A 21461-nucleotide genomic window follows, 5' to 3' on the forward strand; every position below is an offset into this window, starting at 1 on the left:
GGAATACCATCTGATTCTGCTCTCATATCTTCTGCAGGTTCTAATCAGGCTCTTACTTTATTTAATTAAAAATCTATCTCAGGCAAATACAGACTAAATTAGGAAGCTCTCTCATTCCTGGAACACAGGGAAGGCAGCCCCCCTCCTTGGGGAGCTGGCTGGGACATATTCCCGGGCTGAGATGTCACAGCAAAGCAGATGGGGTCTTGGTCGGGAAGCTGGCTGGCCAGGGTAGAAACACACCCCCTTCCCTCCACTGGAACAGCCGCTGTGTCTATTCAGCACCGTGAGCAGACCAGAGCTCCCTTTCCAGAAGGCTGGGTCAGCTTTAGCACGTAGGGCCTCTCTCCAAAAGCAGTAGGTGGGGCTGTACACCGCAAAGAAACTCAGCCAGGCTGGGTGCTCAGGCAGAGAGGCATGCCCTGCTGGACCAGCCAAGGGGCAGGGGGGTTACCTACAGGGCCAGGTCAGGGATGGGACCTGCTGGACCAGCCAAGGGGCAGGGGGGTTACCTACAGGGCCAGCTCAGGGGTGGGGACCTGCTGGACCAGCTCAGGGGTGGATGTAGGGTGATCAGAACCGGTGGGAGGCAGACCCTGGGGCAGTTCTTTCTTGCCGGGGTTAGTTTGTTAGGAGGAGTGGAGGCAGTGAAGTCTTCAGGGAAGGCTGCTGGACAAATGTCTGCTGAGGCTCCCTTTCCAGCTCTCAGGAATCCAGCAGGCTATCCTGCCGGGGTCACCTGGAAACACCCTCTTCCTGCTCCTCAACTGCCTTCCAGACTTGTAAAACATGTTCCCCATGCAAACCAGTGCTGTGCCCAGGAGGCAGTGCCAGGTGCGGCCCCAGGAGAGGGAGACGGGGGAGTGAATGCCTTCGAGACGTGACCTAAGACCAAATTGAGTCTGTTCAGATCAGATGCTGAGGCCCCGCTCTCAGAAGCCTGGTCCTTAAGTCACCAGACAAAGGAGATGCTGCTGGCATTTAGGAACGCAGATGGCACTGGTTTGGGGCTGGAAAAGCTGGGGTCTATTTTGAGTAGTAATGAAGCCCTGAGTGGTTTTGCACTCTGAGTCTCAAGTTCCTCACCCGTAAAACATTTGGACTCGGTTATCTCCCCGAGATAGGAGAGAGGAGGGGGCTGTGCATGGTCGGGTGCCCCCCGGGGTGAAGCTCTGACACCAGGACAAGAATTGGAGGATGAGATGCGTTCCCACGTTGTTTAGGTCTTGCGTGAAGTCAGGAGTGGGGAGGGCTTAAGCCCTTCTGAATTTAGCATTCTTCGGTACCCTCTAGAAGGGGAACAGGGCGGGGGGCAGCGGAAGGCAGATTATTTTGAGGACGGGGAACTGAATAATCTCCGGAGGTGCACAAATCTGTCCCGCATGGCCCCACACTCAAGACTCAGAAACCATATGAGACCCTTCCCCCTCCATCTCCACACCAAACTCTAGGCCCATTCCCACTTTAGCCATCATCTCCGGAGGGATGAGGATGTCTGTCCCCTTTCACATCCCTGATTACTTTCCTGCAGGCCCTTCTGGACGGAGCCGTCCCAGCTCATTGACCCTGCCCAACCCGGGTTCCTTTCTCTTTCCTTCATCGCAGGCTAGACGGGAATCAGAGATTGAGGGGGGCTTCTGGGGACGGCCCCGAGCCCTGCCTGCTGTCTCAAGAAGCCAAGCTCCGGGCTTGGGAAGCGTCCTGGTCCTTGCTGCCATGCGGGGGGCAATCTGCCTGCGTGTGGCCGTGTAAATGTGAAGACAACCTGACATGCTCTTCAGTGTTTCATCGGGGAGCAGCCAGGTTAGGACACAGCACCCCAACTGCTGACCTGTGCTCAGAGCTTCATGGCAGCTGCTGAGAGGAGGGCAGTGTGAAGCCCGGGCTCCCCTCTCCCACGGCCTGGGCCCCTGTCCCACATGGGCTGGAGGAGCCTCAGGGTGACGCAGGAGCCCGACTCGGGAGACCCCTCCCCCCAGGCCCGGGCCCTTGGCATCTCAGAGCCTCAGTTTCTCATCTGGGGCAACAACCCCTGTCCCACTGTCTTGCATCAGCACAGCTGAGCCAACCTAAGTGGAAGTGTGTGGAGAGGTGCCGTTAGCGTATGCCCGTGTCTGCTGTGCTGCCCCGTGGGCGCGGCTTGCTGCCCAGGGGCTGGGTCCTCAGCAGCATCTGGACGAAGTCAGAAGGAGGCAGTCTGGGAGGTGGCCCGGCTCACTCCCCGGCTTCAGGCAGGTCTGCCTGAGTGAAGGAGCAGGGACCTCTCAGGCTGGGTGTCCCAGGGGCGCTGGGCTCCTAGGAAGCCAAGAGGATGAAGAAAGGCCGAGGGGGCAAAGGTCTGATTTGGCGTGAGGGCCCGAAATGAATTATCCCTGGGGGTGATTGAGGCAGTCAGTCCTCCGCCTGAGAGCTAAGGTTCCCAGGGAGCAGGGGAAGGAGCAGGTGCAGGGATGGTCCTGGGTGGTCCCAGGTGGTCCCTAGGGCCCTAGGGATGCTGAAGTTAGGCCTTCCTGGCACCGCACAGGAGAAAGAGCGACTCCAGGATGTGTCGTGGTCTTCTCTGTATCCCCATCACCTAGCACAGGGCCTGACAACCATCACGTGTGCAGAACATGCTTCCCGATTGAATAAATAAGCATTCGGAGCCCCCTTTAGCCACTGGGGTCAGATAGGCCCATAGGTCGGTTAGTGGTGACCTTCCAATTTCCAGGGCGGGAACTTTCCCTTTCTCTCTTTCCCCCTCTTGGTGGGGAAGGTGACACCGACCACCAGACCAGACGTGGACTCGGCCCAGCGGGGAGCTCTTCTGAGACTGAGCCCGTGGTGCTTCCCACAGCATCCTCACCCCTGCGTTTCAACGCTTCTTACCCAGGACGGTGAGGCGTGCGGGGCGAGACCGGATGGCGGCCTGGATGGCCTGGCACTCGTACACGGCATCATCCTGCAGCTCTGCCCGCAGGATCTTCAGGTGATGTTCCCCTGACAGGTGGTTCCCTACCACCAGGTACTGGGGGTAACCTGTGGAGACAGGAGGCGGGTCAGGGAGGGCTGGGGCCGCGGTGGAGGCATGCGTGCCCCACAGGCACCGTTGGGGGACCCTGGGCTGGGGCTGGTCTTGGAGGCTGGTCTGGCAGGCAGCCACTCGGGACCCTCACCTTCATGTAAGGAGCACAAAAAATGAGACCTTTCCCTGGGTATTGGGCAGTGTGTGTGTTTGTGTGTGCGTGCATGTGTGCGTGTGTGCATGCGTGTGTGTGCATTGAGGTTTAGGAATGTTGGAGTAGTTACTAGCAGAGAGAAAAAGAGAGCGCAGAGATGGAAATGCTAAGTGTGGGCAGACACAGCAGGGCCAGTACTCTGGCAGGCGGTGTGCTCAGCGCCGTGGTTTACCAAGCAGACATGCATTTTGATAAGGAGACACACAGAGGGACAGAGACCCAGGCTTCGATTCACAGTAGACAGAGTGAGAGACAGAGGGCGGAAAACAGAAATCTCTGGAAAAAAATCAAGAATGACTCTGGGGGGGAAGTTTTGTTTGGGATGGACAAGAAGTAGGAATCTAGGCCACCCTATCAGTGCCCGGGAACGTGTGGCCACTTGGAACCATAAACTGGGCCCTTTCCTGGTCACTGCTACTCCCCCCTCAGACCCCAGGGCCTGATTAAGCACTTAGGAGGCTTGCAGGACGCTTAGGAATATGGGGTCCCTTATACTACTGGTGATGAATAATGGATAAATAAAAATTTGAGAATGATAAATCATTAATCAGCTTTCCTGCTGCTGCGGAATGTGAATGCCAGCATAATTCGCGGCTGGCCAGGTTGGGCAGATCCTCTGTCCTGGGCCTCGGGCCCTAGACCCCCTTTAGTCTCTCCTGGAAGGATCTTTTTTCCATCGTCCCCTTACCTGAGCTCTGCCCGCCCCTCCCTCAGCTTCTTAAAGGGAACGTCCTCCGTGTTCTCTTTCCTTCTCTCCTCAGAGGCCCACCCACCCTCTGGCAGCTCCAAACTGCTCTTTCTAGAAGACCTTCACCAGGACAGTGTGAGTTCTCAGAAATGTGCCGCAGGAGAAGAGGGTTGGCCTATGTGGCCTTTTAAGGAGAAGACTAGAGCTTAAGCAAGTGAGAGAGAGAGAGAGAGAGAGAGAGAGAGAGAGAAACAGAGACAGAGGCACATGCACTAGCTTTCCAAATATTTCAGTCTCTAGGTGTGGGTTGGATGTGTTCAAGTAGCTCCAAGGACAGCGCTAGCACCACTGGATAGAACTAATATGGGGAAATACTTTAGAATATTCTTCATTTGAAATGTTCAACAAGGGGCGCCTGGGGGGCTTCAGTGGTTGAGCGTCTGCCTTTGGCTCAGGTCGTGATCCCAGGGTCCTGGGATCGAGTCCATCTCTCAGGAATAAATAAACAAAATCTTAAAAAAAAATGAAATATTCAACAAGCATCTGGGCTGCCAGAGGTGGTAGTGAGGTCCCCATGGGGAGCTGTATTTTTTTTTGGGGGGGAGCTGTATTCAAGCAGAGGTTGGTGAGCACCTGTCAGGGACACCGCGGAGGAGGTTTCTACCCTAGAAGGGATCTTGGAGCTCTAAGGTCCCTCCTATCCTAAGCTAAGGGTCTTGCAGAGCTCCCCTGGGGTCTTGCAGGGCTCCCCTGGGGTGAGCTGTGCAGGGGCCACTGGCACCATTCCTTGGCAGGGAGGGAGCCGTGATCCTTCCCAGGATGTGTTTTGGGGGCTTCCTGTGTGCTGAGCCCTTTGGGCGGGTGTCCTCGTGGCTGGCGTCGTCCCTGTCGTGCAATCAAAGGGCCCCGCCCTGCGCAGCTGTTCCGACCCCACCAGAGATGCTCACAAGGCCGTCAGCTGTCCCCCCCCAAGAGCGCCACCTCCCCTCCTGCCCGCCCTTCCTGCCCTCTGCTGGGCTTTGGGAAGAAGCCCAGGTAAGTTAAGCGGGCTCTCCCCAGGGCCAGGACAAGGGGCTGGAAACGGGTTCCAATCCAGCCCTCTCCCCGCTGCTGCCCTCAATGTAGCTGGCTCACCGCCCCCAGCCCTTCCGGCCCAGCCTCTGGATCCCGCTGTCCTTGATTAGTCCCTGGTCTCCTGCAGGCATCTTGGCTGGAGCTTGTGTTTTTGTTGTCTTGCAAGCTATCAGCAGCAGGATTTCGCTCTCATGAGCTGCTGAAAACATCAGTGATGGGTTTGTTTGTATTTGCCTAATTAGGCAACGAGCTGCAATGCTATCCCAAGGACTGGCAGGATCTTTGGAAAAAACACAAGCCCAGAAGCATCGATTCTGAGCGAGTTCTAGCTCCTTCCATGGTATCATTACTCTCTCGCTACGCCCAGGGGAGGCAACACTATTGCGAGTCTGGGTTCTACCGTCAGAGTGCATGGGTTCGAGGGCCAGGTCTATCGTGCCCTAGCTCTGCTGTCTTGGGGGAGGTACTTTAGCTTCTCCGAGCTTCAGTCCCCACCTCAGCAAAATGGGGATGATATCGGTACCACCACGAGTCAAGGCGAAGAGAAGTGGGATCATCCATATTAAGTGTGTGGCACGTAGTCTCTAAATGATGGTTCGAAGAAAAATGACAGGGAGATGGGACAGCCAGAAAGGTCCTGGCTTTTTTTTTTTTTAAGATTTTATTTATTTATCTGAGAGACAAAGAGAGAGAGTGAGTGAGAGGAGAGCAGTGCTCTCTAGAGAGCACAGGCAGGGTGAGGGACCCAGGGAGAGAAGCAGGTTCCCCGCTGATTAGGGAGCCAGCTGCGGGGCTCCATCCTGGGACTCTGGGACCATGATCTGAGCCGAAGGCAGACGCCCAACCGATGGAACTACCCAGGAGCCCCTAAAGGTCCCCGTCTTTAGAAGCAAGAACATGCAGGGTGCCAGGCTTTTTGGGTGTTAGGAGCCCACACATTGGGTTTAGATCAATTTTTTTCTTGATGGTGACTTTATTTGCCTGTCAAATAAAGCGTGGGGGTGGTGGTGGAAGGGGGGGTGGGAGGGAATCCTTCTTTTTCTCCCTGTGGATCATTATAGATTTAGGACATAATGTCTGAAACTCATTTGAGCTTCTTCGAAGAAGAGTGTTCTATCTATAGGAGGCCATGTGTTTATAAATCATGTCCTTTGAATGTGTGTTCCAGCTTTGGTGACCAGAAAGACGGTTAGGTCTTCCGTTAGGGCGTGATTCCTGGTCGACTGGGCACGGCCACACAGAAAAGGATGAAGTTAAATCAGAGGAGGGTGATAGAACTGTGGCACGATTCTGGACCTTGGTTCCCCCACCGGAAAACCTGTGACCAAGTGCCCTGTGAATATGTGTAGAATTGAATCGAGATCCATTCCTGTCCTTTCCTTGTCAGGCTAGGAAACAGTATTTATTGAGCGTGTGAGTTTCTGTCATTGTCGCCATGATGCTTTTTTTGGGGATAGGTGATCAAATATAGAAAAGATTTTACCAGGAATTTGAATTTATTGGCTTTGCAAGGAGACAGGCAACCTTCTTTGTATGAGTGGAGTCAGGTCAGAGAGGAAGTAGACCTCAGCTCATCAGAACCCCATTGTACCTCACTTAGCGGGACCCAATCCTGATCCCAGAGAGCCATGCATGGAATTGGATGCCAGAGGGTCAGTTCTCCATGTGGTGTTGAATGGCCGTGGTGACCTGGGGCTTCCTCTTGGCCATCAGCCCAAAAAGACCCCAGTCCTTGACCAAAGGCTGCATACCATTGACCAGGAGCCCGGAGTCCCTCCTTCGCCTGCAAGGATGCTGGTCCAAGCTTAGAGCCACGCGGAGCATGAGTGATTCTAGTTTGGGAAGGTGATAGCATTCCCCCAGTTTCTCTAGGGTAAGGAAGTTCAGAGCCCCTGAAATTGGCTGGTTCCCATAATACTTAAATTTTATGGCAGCACAGTATATTTTGGAGATATTATTGTGTATTTTATCCATGCTCAGTTGGGCTGCAGCACTCAAACCCGGTGATGCTATTGACCATGGCTATAATGTTTCAATATACATTTTTGACAAGACATAACTCACATTTTAAAATATTAATTTCCCAACCATCATGTTCCTGAGTGCACTTCGATTTTTATTTTCCTGCAGCTGTACACCATGAGAGAAGCAAAGCTACCTCTCAGTTGAATACATATATATTTTTTTCTCCTCCTCTACCCTCAGCCATTCCCCCCAAGGGCGGGGACACCCGGATCCCTTGTTCTGGATTTTCCAGGTTATGCTAAGCCTAGCAAGCAGTCACCTGCCTACCCTCCCCAGGGGAAAATAATACTTGATGGTGGGTGAGTAACCAGGATGGGTTGGGAAGACATCTGTATGAGCTTAAAGGTTGACATTCACAATGGTTAGCAGATGACGGGGACCTCAGATGCCAGCTCCAGGAGCGTACCAGGACATCTTTGCTCAATACCAGCCTGGGTGGGCTCAGCGAGGTTTGGACTTTAAGCGCTCCTTTTCTTCCCATCACAGGATAACCCCTAAAACCAACTGGGTGGGTTCCTTTGTGAGTGTTCAATTTATTTGGCTCCCTTTAAAGGATGGGAGCCGAGAAAAGCCGGGCTGTGACTTAAGCGGGGCATACTTTTTTTTTGGGGGGGGGGCATACATTTTGGACCAAGAAACAGGAACACTTTACTTCTAGGGATCTGACTTTACATGAATTGTGTTTGACTTGAGAATAGACCCTCCAGGGCAACATCGTTTAGGGTTACTGGAATTGACGGTTTACTTATAATTCATTAGCAGTAGTCAGAAGGGCTCTCAAGTCCTATGGGTCCTGGACCCAGAGCCTGCCCAAGCGGCCTCTGCCCCAGGGGGAATATACAGTGAAAGCTGGGAATTGAATCTCCGAATGCCTACGAAGATGGGGTTCCCTAGGAATCAGGCGGGAACTGGTCTGGGAACCCCCGGGCCTTCCCAAGGAGGTCTGGGGGTACTTACTTGAGAGGTCCCGGCCCACACCCAGAGCCAAGCCATCTTTGATCCACAGAACGAAGCCATCGTATTCAGGGATGGCGCACAGCAGAGTCACCGGCTGGCCCGACACCACGGCCTGGTCCTGGGGTTGCTGGCTGAAGGAGTATACTTGGCCTGGGAAGGAGACAAGCACAGCGGTCAGCTTCTGGCAGGCAGCAAGGCCTAGAGGACTCCTCCAGTTAAGAAGCAGGGCAGAGGCTGCCCCAGGGGATACTTCCCCACCCCCGGGCCTTACCTCCTGCCTGGGGCTCAGCAGTGGCTTCCTACCTGCCCCCCACTTCATTCCTGCTTTTAGCAGCTGGCTCACTGCCCTGCTCCTCAGGCCTCCCACGTGGGCACGCTGCCCTCCGGCCTCCTCCTGCCCCCAAAGGGGCCTTGCCCGCTGCGCTTGGGACGAGCTCTGACACTTTCCTTTCTGCAAACTCCAAGTCAATGCCACCTGCTTGCACCTACTCCCACAATGGGGCAGAGGCTGGAGACAGCCCTCTAGCTGTAAGCACCCTGTGAGGGTGTACCCCTCGAGAAGGTGAGGGGGCCGAGAGTAGGGCGGTTTGGTCAAAAACCCGAGAATCCAGGGAAAATATGGTTATTTCAGTGGTTCCCAGGATGGGCCTAGGGCCAGATTCCACAGGATGCGGGGTGGCACAGAGTGGCACAGTGTGCTGGCAGGAGCAGGGAGGCCTCTGAGCTCACCTGCTTTGTCCCTCTCTTCCCAGGCGGCCGACCCAGCTCTGGCTTCCCTCTCACCTAGGAGAACGTCACCAGCGTGACCCCAAGCTCTGCATCTAAGCTGCCACTTCACGTCTCATTACCCGAACACACCCACCAGTGCCGGGCGCTCTTCTAAGATTTTAAAATATCAGCTCATGAGTATTTTCATCTTTATAGCAAGCTACGAGGTAGGTATGATTTTGCTCCTCATTTTCTGGGTGAGGAAATGAGGCCCAAGGGAGTGACAGATGACTCTGCGAGTACCGGGGATGCATTGCCTCTGGCTCGACAGGAGCTGTAGCACTTGGAGCTTGCCAACCCATCTGCAGAGCCCCGGAGGTTAACTACCGCCCCCCCCCCCCCCCGCCCCGGGAAGTGTCTGGTGGCAGGACAAGGGCTGCAATCCAAGACTTTCACCTCCTGACTAGTGCTGGACCCAGGTCCCTGAGCCGGTCCTGGTGGGGATGCTGACGAAGCGGGGCCGCGTGACCCGTGTTCCCGGGAGGCCTCCACTGCACGGACAACGGGACATTGAGCCCCCGGCCCACGGTGCAAGTGGTGCCTCATACACCCTCCCTCCCGTCACCCGTGCAATTACGGGTCAGGGCAGAAATATCCCGACGTTACAGCAAAGAAGGCAGGATCAGAGAGGCAAAGCCATCTGCTCAAGATCCCACGGCGATGAGTGGTGGAGTCGGGGTCTGACCGGGCTCCCTGTAACCTCCAAGGCCACGTTCTTTCCCACGCCCTGCCTGGCAGATACAGAACACGGCTTGGGAAGAGTGGCCTGGTGGGCAAGCTGCCGCCTCCGCTTCTTCTCCCCTATGCATGACAGTCAGGGCCACACGGAGTGGGGGACACCGGCTGCTGTGCACCCTGGGGCACAGGGCTGCAGGCCGCACCACCAGTAAGGCCCGGCTGTCAGCGGCAGGTGCCCCGAGAAGGGGTGCCGAAGTGGAGGCCCAGGTGGTGGCCGTGGTGGTGGCCGAGGTGGTGGCCATGGTGGTGGCCGTGGTGGTGGCCGAGGTGGTGGGGCTCCCCAAGAGCAGACGCAGCGGCGTCAGAGAGCCTGTGGCAGGTGGGAAGGTGGCTGTGCCTGCAACCTGATGAGATCTTGGCTGGGTCTCTGAGGAGTCTCATTAAAAATCAAATTGGCCCCGAATTGTGGGAGTAACACTTTTTATTCTGATTTGAGCTTTACAAATTAGATTTCATAGGACATTTTAATCAGCTATGTGTGGTGGGTTTATTTATTTTTTTTTCCTCTCAGTCTCTTCAAGTTCTCTGTTGTAATTAGACTGTTTCTGGCACCAAAACAAGAGGGAGAAAGAAGGAGGAAGAGAAGAGAGGAGAGAAAGGAGAAGTGTGTGTGTGTGTGGGGGGGGCCTGGAGAAGGAGCTAGAAGATGGGGTGATGTGAGGAGGGGGAGGGAGCTGGGAGGGAGCTGGAGAGGCTGGAGGAAGGGGACAGGAAGGGGAGGAGGGCAGGGAGGGAGGGGGAGGGGGAAGAGGAGAGGAGGAGGAGGGGTTGAAGGGAGGAAGGGGAGGAGGGGGGAGGGGGAGAGGGAGGAAGGATAGAGAGAAGAGGGGGAGAGGGAGGAGAGGAAGGGGAAGAGCAGAAAGGGGGGGTGTGGGCAGGAGGGGAGGGGAGGAGAAACGAGGGGAGGTGGGGAGGGGGAGAAGGAGGGGGAGAGGGAGGAAGGGAAGAAGGGGGAGGGGAAGAGAGGGGAGGGGAGGAGGGGAAGAGAGGGGAGGGGAAGAGAGGGGAGGGGAGGAGAAGGGCAGGAGTGAGAGAGGGAGGAAGGAAAGACGGAGGAGGGGCAGGAGGAGGAGGAGGGCTGTGGGGGGCCCTCCTTTCAGAGGCTCTTTCCTCCCGGCCCAGTGATGATTTCACGGCTCCTTTTATCTCAAAATCTTTCTTGCAAGAAGGACAGTGTCAAGACAGCAGGGACGCTGCCAGGGATGGCGTTATCAGAGGGAATTAGCGGGTTGTCAGCTGGGGGTGGCGGGCCTGTAATGAGGCCCTAAAGTAGTGGTGTGACCCTGGGCGAGAAGTGTCCCCTCCTCCCACCCCCGTCCTGCTCTGGCGGGTGAGGGTCAGGGTGACACAGAGCTGAGGTACAGGGGTCATCCCTGGGGGTGGGGGACAGGCGGGCAGGGGTGAGCCCTGCTGGGTGCAGGGGAGCCCAGGGTGGGTGGGCCTGTGCCCTGATGGAGAAGGGGGGCTGCCACCAGAGACAGGCCAGCCGTGGAGGAGGACGCTGGTGGTCACCAGCTCACTGTGGACGGGGTCTGAGCCAGGGGCTGGGGCAGCCACAAGCTCCCCCCAACAAGCCTGAGCACCCCGAGGTGCTGGGGGGAGCAGGGGAGGCCGGGGCGAGGGACAGTCTAATCCAGCCCCGCAGGCTTCAGAGAGCTTGGGTTCCCCATTGGGCCAAGGTTTGGATCCCTTAGGCTTTTCTCTTGGGGTGGGGGTGGGGGCGGGGGAGAGAGATACCCAGACGTCTCCACGAAAACCCCCACAGGACGTTAGTCACCCATTATGCTTTGGGAGGGAATGACTGGGGCGCCGGCGATTTTCGTTTCCAATCCCATTTTCATCTCTGTGTATTTAAAAAAAAATTTTTTTTTCATTTCTGTGTATTAAGTACCAGCCACTGGAAAGACTTTCTCTTTCAAATCAATGAGATGCTTTTTCAAACAGAATCATAAGCTGAGTGTCACTATGTAGCGTAGATAAAAGTCACGGTGCTGTGGGGGGAGGGGGGTGGGGGGACGGGGCGCGCGGGCTTCTCACCCACAGGACACCTTGAGGCTTTTCTTCCGGGCTTGGGGACTCCCAGGGACAGGGTGTGTAAGCCGTGGGTGCAGTTTCCTGGCCCCAAAATGTTCATTCCCCCCTTCCCTCACCCGCTGGTCTCTCTTCCCTGTCTTCCCTGCTCCCAGGCAGGGAACTGTGAGTGAGCCTGGGATCTCTTCTAGAACCTTCTGGGCATTAGGGTAAGCAGACAGGAAGCTCCTTGCGAACATTTGTCTGCTCAACACACGCTCATCAAGACCTGCTGTGAGGCCGGCATCGCACTATCTTGTGAGAAACAGATGGATCCGCCGTGGTCCTTTCCTCCAGGAGCTAACACGTGTGTGCGCCCGCTGCACCGGGACAGCGCTGCTCTGGCCACACAGTGTGTGCTTGCACCACTCCACCCGAGTTTTCTGCCTCAGTTTCCCATTGTGCTCACTGATGACTTCCTGCTGGGAAGCGTGGCCATTAGTGAGACCTCACTTTCTTTCTTTTTTCTTTCTTTCTTTTCTTTCTTTCTCTTTCTCTCTTTCTTTCTTCTTTCTTTCTTTCCTTCTTTCTTCTCTTTCTTTCTTTCTTTCTTTCAATATTTCATTTATTTATTCATGAGAGACACAGAGAGAGAGAGGGAGAGACACAGGCAGAGGGAGAAGCAGGGATCCCAATGCAGGACTCGATCCTGGCACCCCAGGATCACGCCCTGAGCTGAAGGCAGGTGCTCAGCCGCTGAGCCCCCCGGAATCCCCACGACCTCCCTTGCATTATTTGCAGTCTGTCACCATCACCAAGTGAGGCCCAGCCCCTCGCCCACAGCATCTCTCAGACCCCCCCGCTCCTCTCCGTCCCTGCCACTGCAACCCAAAGTCCAGGCCTCACCCCCTCCTCCTGGGTTCTCCCGACAGCCTGTGGACGCTGTTTGGTCCAACCCCGAGTCTTCCCCTCAACCCATCGCTTTTCTCGTGCTGTCTCCCTCTCCAGGGGCTGGAAGGTCTAATGGCCTCCGCTGCCTGCAGGACAGCACCTGACCAGCTTCTCCAAAAGCTGGCCTCCTTCTCCCGGGTGCTCAGTAGCAACCCGTACCGGCTGTCCACTCACGTCACCTGCCCCATGTCACGGATGTCCCACCGTTCTGGAATCCCCCTTCTCTCCGGGCCCCCCTAACCAGCCCTGCCCTCAAAGAGAAAACGCCAAGTTCTCCTCCACATGAGCTTTATCTGTTCCTCTAGGCGCATCCTGCCAGGAGGGGGAATCTTCTCGCTCCTCCCCTCCTCCCCACTTTTCTTCCTTCTCATCCCCCCTTAATGTCTTCAAACCTTCATTGAGCATTTACAAAACATCAGACACCAAAGGAACAAAGGTAAACGAGGAAAGGAGGGTAAACTGAGGGCAGGGCCTGTGGCCGTCGTGTTCACCTTGTGTTCTCCGCGCCTGGTCTAGCGTATAAGCCCTGGATGAACTGGACTTAGACCTCGAGGCCTACTTGCTCCAGTTTGTCCCCTGAGATCTGTGGTCATGGAGGAAAACTTTTTATGTTGTGCTGAGCACACCACACGGAAAGAATGAGGTGAGACATTAAGGGGAAGGGCCAGAGTCTCAAGGAGTCAGGCTTCACAGGACAAAAATAACCGAGTTATTCATGGAACACCTGCTTTAACCAAGTCTTTGAATATGAGACAAGGCTGGCCAGGTGTTACTACCCACTTTTCACGCATGAACTGGGGCTCCCAGAAATAAAGTGACACGCCCAAGGTCACTCAGCTGGCCCGGGGGGGAACTCAAGGTCACACAGTGGGCCCGGGTCCTGGAAAGAGCCAAATATCTCGGGTTGCAAACCCTGCTTTCTTGCCATTCTCCCACGTTGGTTGTTGAATTGAGGGTCTAGACTCGGTTGTTTATCTACAAACCAGTACTCCGTCCCCCTCCCGTCCCCGCCATCCAACCCCACCAACCACTGCCCTCAGACCATCTAAAGAGAGGTAAAGGATCTCTGGAGTGAAAAGCAGTTTCTTGGTTCTTCCCTAGGTTTACCTGGCCGCCTGCCAGCTACTGGTCAGCAATGCTGAGTTAGGGTTCAGGGTGCAGCCCAGGACTGGCCACCACGGGGCGGGGAGGTATGAGAGAAAGGAGCTGTGATAATTATTGGTACTTTGCATTATATAAATAGTCGTTATCTATATAACTGTGCTATTATATAAATATATAGAACTAGGTATATGTCATAAGCCTTTTATTGTTGTGGAATTAATAATAGCTAACTTTCATTGCATGTAGTGCGTGGATTAAGAGCTTTACGTGGGTTATTTCACTGAGAGCTCCTCACAGCCTGTCCTGTGTGGCAGGTGCTCTATCAGGCCCCCGTGAAGGTGAGGCCATCCAGGGGTCCCGGGCACTGAGTGGTGGAGGATAGACATCGGGCCTAGCAGTCTTGTTCCCGGGCTGCATCCTAAGGTCCTTGGCTGCAGGGTGCCCGGCCCCTGGGGGCTCACAGAACCCACCCGACACCCCACTCTCCTTGCCCTTGGCCAGCACTGCAAAGCCTAGGGAGACTCTCGGGAGGGCCTGGATGGAAACACTTGGTGGGTTAGATGGAGGACTAACCCAATGTTCCCATTGGTGGCTCCAGGCATCCTTTCCTGTTGGCTGTCTCAGGAAGGGAGGGGCCCTGCAGAGTCGGGGAGGGGGTGCCCAGGGGTCACTGTGGAGCCCCAGATGTGACCATCCACGGCCTGCATGCTCCCCGCATGCTCAGGCTTCTGTGGACTTCGCAGGCCAAGAGGGCGCCTTCCCAACTCCCCAAATAGACCTTTAGGACTCTGACGTTGGGGAGGGAGGTATTTCTCCCCACTGAGCTCAGAGAAGAGAGGTGCCAGCCTCGAGGCTCTACAGGGCTCAGTTGGATTTAGAGTCTGGCTCTGAAGGCTTAGCAAGTGGAGAGCAGGAGCCTGGGGGCAGACGTGCTCAGCCGGTGGGGCCTTTTGGGGCGTCCTCTTCAAACTGCAGGAAGCAGCAGCCCTATCTGACTGGGAAGGATAAGAGGAGGCTGGGCTCTGATGTGCCCCATCCTGATGAGTCAGGGCACACCCCACATGGTGGGCTCTGAGTCAAGAAGGCTGGTGATTGGCAGGTGAGGGGAGGTGTGGGGGCGGCATCGGCAGGTGGCAGGAGGGCTTTCAGCTCTTCAGTGCTGAAGAGGACAGGTGCAGATGCAGCCTGGCTTAGAGAGAGGGGTGGGGGAGGCAGCAGTGGGCCGCCCCTGGGCTCTGGTCCTGGGGCACAGCTTCCCTCCGCCCCCCTGTGCCACTGCAGCTGGGAGTCCTCCCCTCCTGCCACCCTGTCTGCCCTGCCCTCCTGCCAGCTGTTTCCCTCTGCTCTCTGCTCAGGAGCTGTGCAGCTCAGCTTCCTCTCTCCTGTTGACTTCTCCAGACTGCTTTCTGGGGATCCACCCCCTGCCTCCAGATGGGAGTGCTCATCTCCATCGTCCTCCCTCCTGCCTCTCCATCAGCCCAACAGGCAGGCTTCCTGAAGGGCCCCCTCCCTCCCAGCCCTGACCGCATGGCCCCCACCTTAGACTTTTTTTTTTTTAACCTTAGACTCTTTTTGGGGACTTGCAGGACACATTAGCATGGAGTGAACCATCACCATCTGTCTCTGGGAGGTCCCCACTGTCTTCCAGTAAAATATTTAAAATGCCGAAGAATCCATGATTCTCTATGAGCTCACACACCTCTCACCCCTGATCTGAGGTCACCCCTGCAACTCCTGATTATTTCTTGGAGTGGGAAGAGGCATTTTGTATGGAAGACTGAAGTTATTAGGGCCAAACCACCAAGAGGGGGGATGGTTTTAGAGCAATGCTCCAGGGACCTGGCCGCTGTGGTGTATGCGGACATGCGTGTGTGCATGTGCATGTGTGTGCACGTGTGCACATGCGTGAGTGAACTGGCTTCCAGGCCTCACCATCTTCTCCAGCCAGACCTCTTCTGCTTGTATTCCTCGTCAGCCACTTGAGATTTTGCTTGAATGGACTCTAATTATTCTTGCAAAATGTTTGAAAGTCCCTGCCTGGTTTAGAATTTTTGGAATGTCATTTTTTTTCTGGTCCTAAAATATGTTCAGAGAAGGCCAAGGCCCCGCTGCTGTCAGGGCCACCCTGGAGACCCTGGATGATCTTTAAGGTCCCAGGAGCCCATGGTGTTGTGGCCTGACCCTGACACTGTGAGTGTGTGTGTGTCAAACAAGCAGGAAGAGGGCCCAGTGGCCCCATGTGCATGGTGGTCAGGTCCTCAATGGCAGGCTCAGGTCACCCACCCCTGCCACCCATAATTGTCAGCCTCAGATATCTTGGGCACTAAATGTAGAATGTCATAGGATGACATACATTCTATGCTTTAGTGCCCCAAGCCTGTTGCCACCTCTATGAGCATATATGTTTGTGCCTCTCTCCCAGTCCCCAATCTAGTGCTTGGGTGGTTCCATGGCGGTGGCGAGAGGGAATATGCACAGGGTCAGCATGGACTGGTGCAAATGGCATGAGGTTTGGGGTTAGTTACTGTAGCGAAGAGAGAAAGTCTCAGTGCAAACTACACTGTAGCCTGATGCTGGGGGCAGGGTTCTGATCCCTTTCTCACGATCTGTGCTCAGAGTTCAGATCGGAGGCAGTCCGGGGATGGCATGGGGGTGTGCTCCCTCTCTCCCACCCCTCTTCCTCGGACTGGGCACTTTGGCCAAGCCTTTGCTCCAGCAGCAGGTTAAGGGTGATGTAGGAATGAGTTAGGGGCAGATGGGGTTAGGCAGGGAGAGATAAGGGAAAGGCCCAGAGTCAGGCTCCCAGGAATCCGTGCGCTCCCATAAACCCCAAGGACACCGAGAGGCCCCAGAGTCAGGCTCCTACCCATCCCAAGAAACAGAGATAAGACAGTAAAAACAGAAAAAAACAAAAACAAAAACAAAAAACAAAAAACAACAACAACCTGGCTCCCTAGCTCCAAAATGTTAGGGAGTATCTCCCTTCGATGGCTACTAAGTGATCCCACAAACTCATGAGACCAAAAGAAACACGTCATCGAGGTGTTATCAATAGTCCCTGCTCAAACCAAGACTGCACAAGAATCCCAAGGCCGTGGGCTCCCTGCCTAGGTTCGCAATAAAAGATCACCCCTGGAAGCCCTCAGGGGCCACCCTGCCGGGACCCCCTCACTGCTGAGAGCTTTCTCCATATCTCTGCTTAATAAACCTCTATGGCTTTGCTCACTCTCTGTTGTCCGCGAGATTCATTCTTCGACTCCGTGAGACAAGAACCAAGGTGTCCCGTGTCAAGGAGAGGTGACCACTGCCCTTAGGGTTAATCCCGGCCACACCTGGACAGGAACTAGGCTGCTTGGAACGCCTGCACTGGCTTCCAGGAGTCAGTGCTCTGCCAACACGTGCACACAGCCACCACTGTTGTCCTCGTCCTTCGGAGGCGGAGAGGGCTGGTACGGGAGCAGGGCCCTGAGAGGCGGAGGGATGCCCCGCGGATGCCCAGTGGTCCAAGAGCAGGTGGAGGAAGAACTCCGGTGCCCTGGGGAAGTAGCCACCACCACCCCTGTGCCTGAGCGTGGGGCGGCCCTGCCGAAATGCTGAAATGCTCCCTGCCTCCACTCTCAGGACGTGACCATGAGTCACTAGATTTTAAGAGAGAAAGTGCTCGGTCTCATCAAGAGGTCACATAAAGTTCTTTCTGGGCTCGATAAAGGCCTTTTGTAAGCAGGAGGGCTGAAGGGAGGAAACCCAGAGGCTTCCTGGAGGAGGAATCATGATGTGGGGAAAGTGGTGGCAGAGAAATGTCATTCTGGGTTAGGAAAAACATGCAGCAAAGGCATGGAGATGGGTGACCTCAGGTCCCTGCTTTGAGTACCCACCAGGGCCTGGGTCTTGGAGAGCAGAAGGGACACAGGGTCAGGCAGGCCTGGGAAGGAGCTCTGGCCCTGTCACCAGCAGAAGGATCTGGGGCACATTCCTCACCCTCGTCTGTAAAATCAGAGTGACACACCTACCTCGCTGTAGGGTAGAGGACTCGTGTGTCAATGATCCTGGCCCACGGGGTGCTTCGTAAAGGGTTGTCATCACCATCTCCGAGTCTTTCCTGAGCCCAGGACTGCTAAAAGTGGCCACACAATGGGGCGTCTGAGTGGTGCTGTCGGTGAAGCATCTGACTCTTGGTTTTGGCTCAGGTCATGATCTCAGGGTCGTGAGATCGAGCCATGCGTCTGGCTCCATGCGGGGGTGGAGTCTGCTCTAGATTCTCTCTCCCCCTGCCCCTTGCCCTGCGCTCACTCGCCCACTCTTGCTCTCTCTCTGTCAAATAAATAAATCTAAAAAAAAAGTGGGGCCACCCAGTACCTGGAATGAGGGATCCCAGGATGCTTTGCACATCTGAAGTTGCACTGATAAGAACCTGCCCCTCCCCCTGAGTCATGCAGGTGAGAGGGAGCGTGTGGGGGTCCCTGTAGCTGTGCCAGTGCCGTGGTTCCAGCGAACGTCCGCCTCAGGAAGCGGCCTGGTCAGCCACGCAGGAAAGGCTCGCAGGTCGGTGTCTGCTTTGCTATTAGGGACCAATTGGCGAGGGCTTCAAGAATACTTGTCCGGGAGATATTTATCGCCAGCTTTCTCCCAGCCTGGAGGACGCACACTGCCTCTTGTGAGATTAAGGGAAGCTGCCCTGCTCCTGAGAAGGGAACAGATGGGGAGGGGGGGCGGGGGGGCAGGTAGGAAGGAGCCAGCTCAGAGGCCCCTAGCGGACACCAGAACAACACAGGCGGTGGCAAGGGACCAGGGCAGGATGATGCAGGTCGTACCCGGGAGCCCAGGTCTTGACTCCTGCTGCTTTCCTGCGACTCAGCACAGGACCAGCTCCTAAGGCAGAAGAATGAGTTTTGGGAAGTTTCCAAAATGCCCTGTCATGACCTGCCCAGGGGAGTGGGACTGGGGGTGATGGGGTTAAGCCCCAGCCCACTGACTAGCAAAACAGGCTTACGGAGGGTGAAATGGTGCCAGTAAGGGCTCTAGCCACGGGCAGGAGCAGGGCTCACCCCAGCATCTCCAGGGCCTCTGGCTGGGTATGGGGACGCAGACGAGGAACTGAAATATTTCCTATGACAAGGAGGAGACAACTATGTACACAAAGAACTGGGGTCTCTGGCTTTACACAATCAGGCCCAAGAGTGAAGTATAACAAAGGTCCCAGGGAACACAGATTTTTTTTCCTTCTGAAGGAACGAGGGAAGGAGTCGTCAGAAGTGACCTCCAGGGTAAGGGACACGAGAGCAGGGAGGGGACATTCCCCGGGATGGGAAATGTCGTAAGTAGAACAAGGAGGTCAGAAGGAGCTCAGGGATTAAGAGCTGAGGCCGCACGATCTCGGCTTGATCTCTGGCTCTGTCATTATAGCCGTGTGTCCCCGGGCACGTTCCTCGGCCCCCGAACCTGGCTTTCCCCCCTGGGATGGTAGTCGGTGCTTATCAGGTTGTTTGTGAGAATTAATCAGGGCATTTAGTGCAAATGTGCAGAGCCCTGCCCGCCCGCCACACGGGAGCGGCTACTGCTTGTGGAGCATTCACGTGGCTCAGGTAGCAGGAGAAGTGGTTCTACGGTACGTCCTCTGGTGTTGACTTGGGAATTCATCTCCAAATATGGGAAGTTACTGATGTCGATGTGGCTAAGAGGGACACGGTGACTCCTGCTGGGTGGGTGGGGAGCAGCTGTCCTGGGTGGCATAGTTAACCCCTGTCAAGCTCTGCACAGGCTTAGAGCCCTGTCGAGATGGCCCGAGGTCATCTATCCCCATCCTTTGGTTTGGGACTGGAAATACCAACAGAGAAGCCAGAAGGACAAGACGGCGATGGAAGAGGGGCCGTCTCCCCATTTCTTCTAGACCTCTCTGCCAGAAGAGAGGCTTGAAAGCATTTTCACCCTCAACATTACCATCTGCAGCCACTAGCAACTTGATTCTGCTACACAGGTGAGGAGAAGCTTGCCAACATCACGAACATTCCAGAAGTTGCACTGGATTTTTGTTTGGGCTTACACAGGAGAGCCGGACGGCTCTTCCTGGGGCTGGATGTGCGGCAAGGAATTCGAGGGCACGTTTTCCCGCCCTTGCTCCCTGTCTGAGCTGGGGCCGCCCAGGTAGCCTGTGCTTCTCCTGGCCTCACTCGCCTCTCTCCGGGATGCACGATCCGCCAAGGTTGTCCTGGACAGCATGGGTCTGTAATGAAGAGCAATGGGGCTGGCCGAGGCAGGGTGACTCCAAAGTCACTATAAATCCTTCGCCTACTGATGATCGGCCTGTGGCCCCGGCCAGAGCCTGCGCTATCCTCATTAGTGGAAGGGGAGGTAATCCTCCATCCATTCAGCCAAGTTCTGGATGCCAACCGGATACTGATAAGAGCTTCTGGAAATAGTGGTGCATCTGAACCTGTGAAGGAGCCCATCCATCCCTGCCTGCGGTCATCCCAGGGTCTGATGGAGATGGGAAGGGCAGAGCGGTGTGGGCTTTGGGGGTGATGGTGGGGGAGGGTGTAGAGTGTAGAGGGGAGACCCTGGGGCAGCCAGCCCATGCAGGCTCGGAGCCTGGCCGCCGTCTCGGGCTTGCTGCAGGCTGGCCATGGGGGCCCAGGCTAAGCCCCTTTCTTTCTTTGAGCCTCGGGGTCTTGTGTGTTCCCTGAACTGCTGTTGGGGAACAGTGTGGAGAGGTATGAGGGGAAGAAGGTGACGCCGAAGAGCAGGATAGAGCTAAGTCACTAGCCTGGAAGCACGTGAAGGCACTGGCTGCGGGCAGACCCAGCTTATACAGTTGCCGTCTTGGAGTGCATCAGAGTGGGAGCCCCTGGGAGGACTGACTCCATGGTGTCCAGCATCGCTGTTCCCTTTTATGAGGGATACTGCAAGGCCACAGGAAGCAGCGTCCTCTCCCCGAGCCCAGGCCCAGAAGCTACCAATTTGATGCTGCCTTTTCCACCTCCTAGCAGGCTGCCCTCGGGCCTGACGCATCCCTTCTCCAAGACTCCCCGTGTGTAAAATGCAGGGTCTAGACAAAATCTACTAGGTCCCTCAGTTTCAGCCCTAAGGTTCTTTGTTCTGGTCTATCCGAAGTCTTATTTTTGGGTGGGGAGGACCCAAGGTTGTAAAGAACGAAGCCAAGGTACAAGGAAGTAAAAGCAAATCTCTCAAGGACGTTTGATCTGTTTGGGGGAAGATCCATGTCCTAACCCTCATTTTTCTTCTTCTTCTTCTTCTTCTTCTTCTTCTTCTTCTTCTTTCTTCTTCTTCTTCTTCTTCTTCTTCTTCTCCTTCTCCTTCTCCTTCTCCTTCTCCTTCTCCTTCTCCTTCTCCTTCTCCTTCTCCTTCTCCTTCTCCTTCTCCTTCTCCTCCTTCTTCTTCTTCTTCTTCTTCTTCTTCTTCTTCTTCTTCTTCTTCTTCTTCTTCTTCTTCTTCTATCTTAAAATAATCATCTTATCCTGGTATAGACCTTGCCAGCAGGAGATGGTTCTACAACTCTGAGAGGTATAAGAATCACCTGGGGACCTTGCCAGAAATACAGTTTCCTGGGCTCCAAGCCAGAAATTCCGAGTTAGTGGGTTGGAGGCAGGCCAAGGGGTCTGCATTTCCACAGCTGCGTGGGCAATCCTGCCGCCGGTGGGTGCTGGAACATGTTTGGGAGGCACTGTTGAATGCAAACAGCCCAGGTTCGGGGAAACTGAGTCCTTTCTGGTTTTGGCTATCACTGTGTGGCCTTGGTCCGGCTGCTGTTTCTCTCCGGGCGCACCACGGTTTCCCCGGCTGCTCAATGAGGGCATTGGATGAAGTCAGTGGTTTTTACTCCCCCCCTCCCCCGCCCCATTGCACGCAACACTTTGCTAGTGGAATCTCATATGAAATGCCAGAGTGTGAAGTGGGTGGAGGCAGACTAGGTG

General features: G+C 55.3%; 1 protein-coding gene across 2 annotated transcripts in view; it reads right to left on the minus strand.

Annotated features, from left to right (window-relative positions):
* The window catches only part of KIRREL3 (kirre like nephrin family adhesion molecule 3), a 545006-nt gene that overhangs the window by 84892 nt on the left and 438653 nt on the right, over positions 1-21461 (minus strand). For both annotated transcript variants that reach the window (XM_055304776.1, XM_055304774.1), the window contains exons 4-5: positions 7963-8112; positions 2869-3018 (exon numbers count right to left, since the gene is read on the minus strand). In XM_055304776.1, the coding sequence (XP_055160751.1) occupies positions 2869-3018; positions 7963-8112 (300 nt within the window). The remainder of the gene's footprint in view (positions 1-2868; positions 3019-7962; positions 8113-21461) is intronic.

The sequence above is a fragment of the Nyctereutes procyonoides genome, unplaced genomic scaffold (genome assembly GCF_905146905.1).
Source record: "Nyctereutes procyonoides isolate TBG_1078 unplaced genomic scaffold, NYPRO_anot_genome, whole genome shotgun sequence".
NCBI classification, from domain to species: Eukaryota; Metazoa; Chordata; class Mammalia; order Carnivora; family Canidae; genus Nyctereutes; species Nyctereutes procyonoides.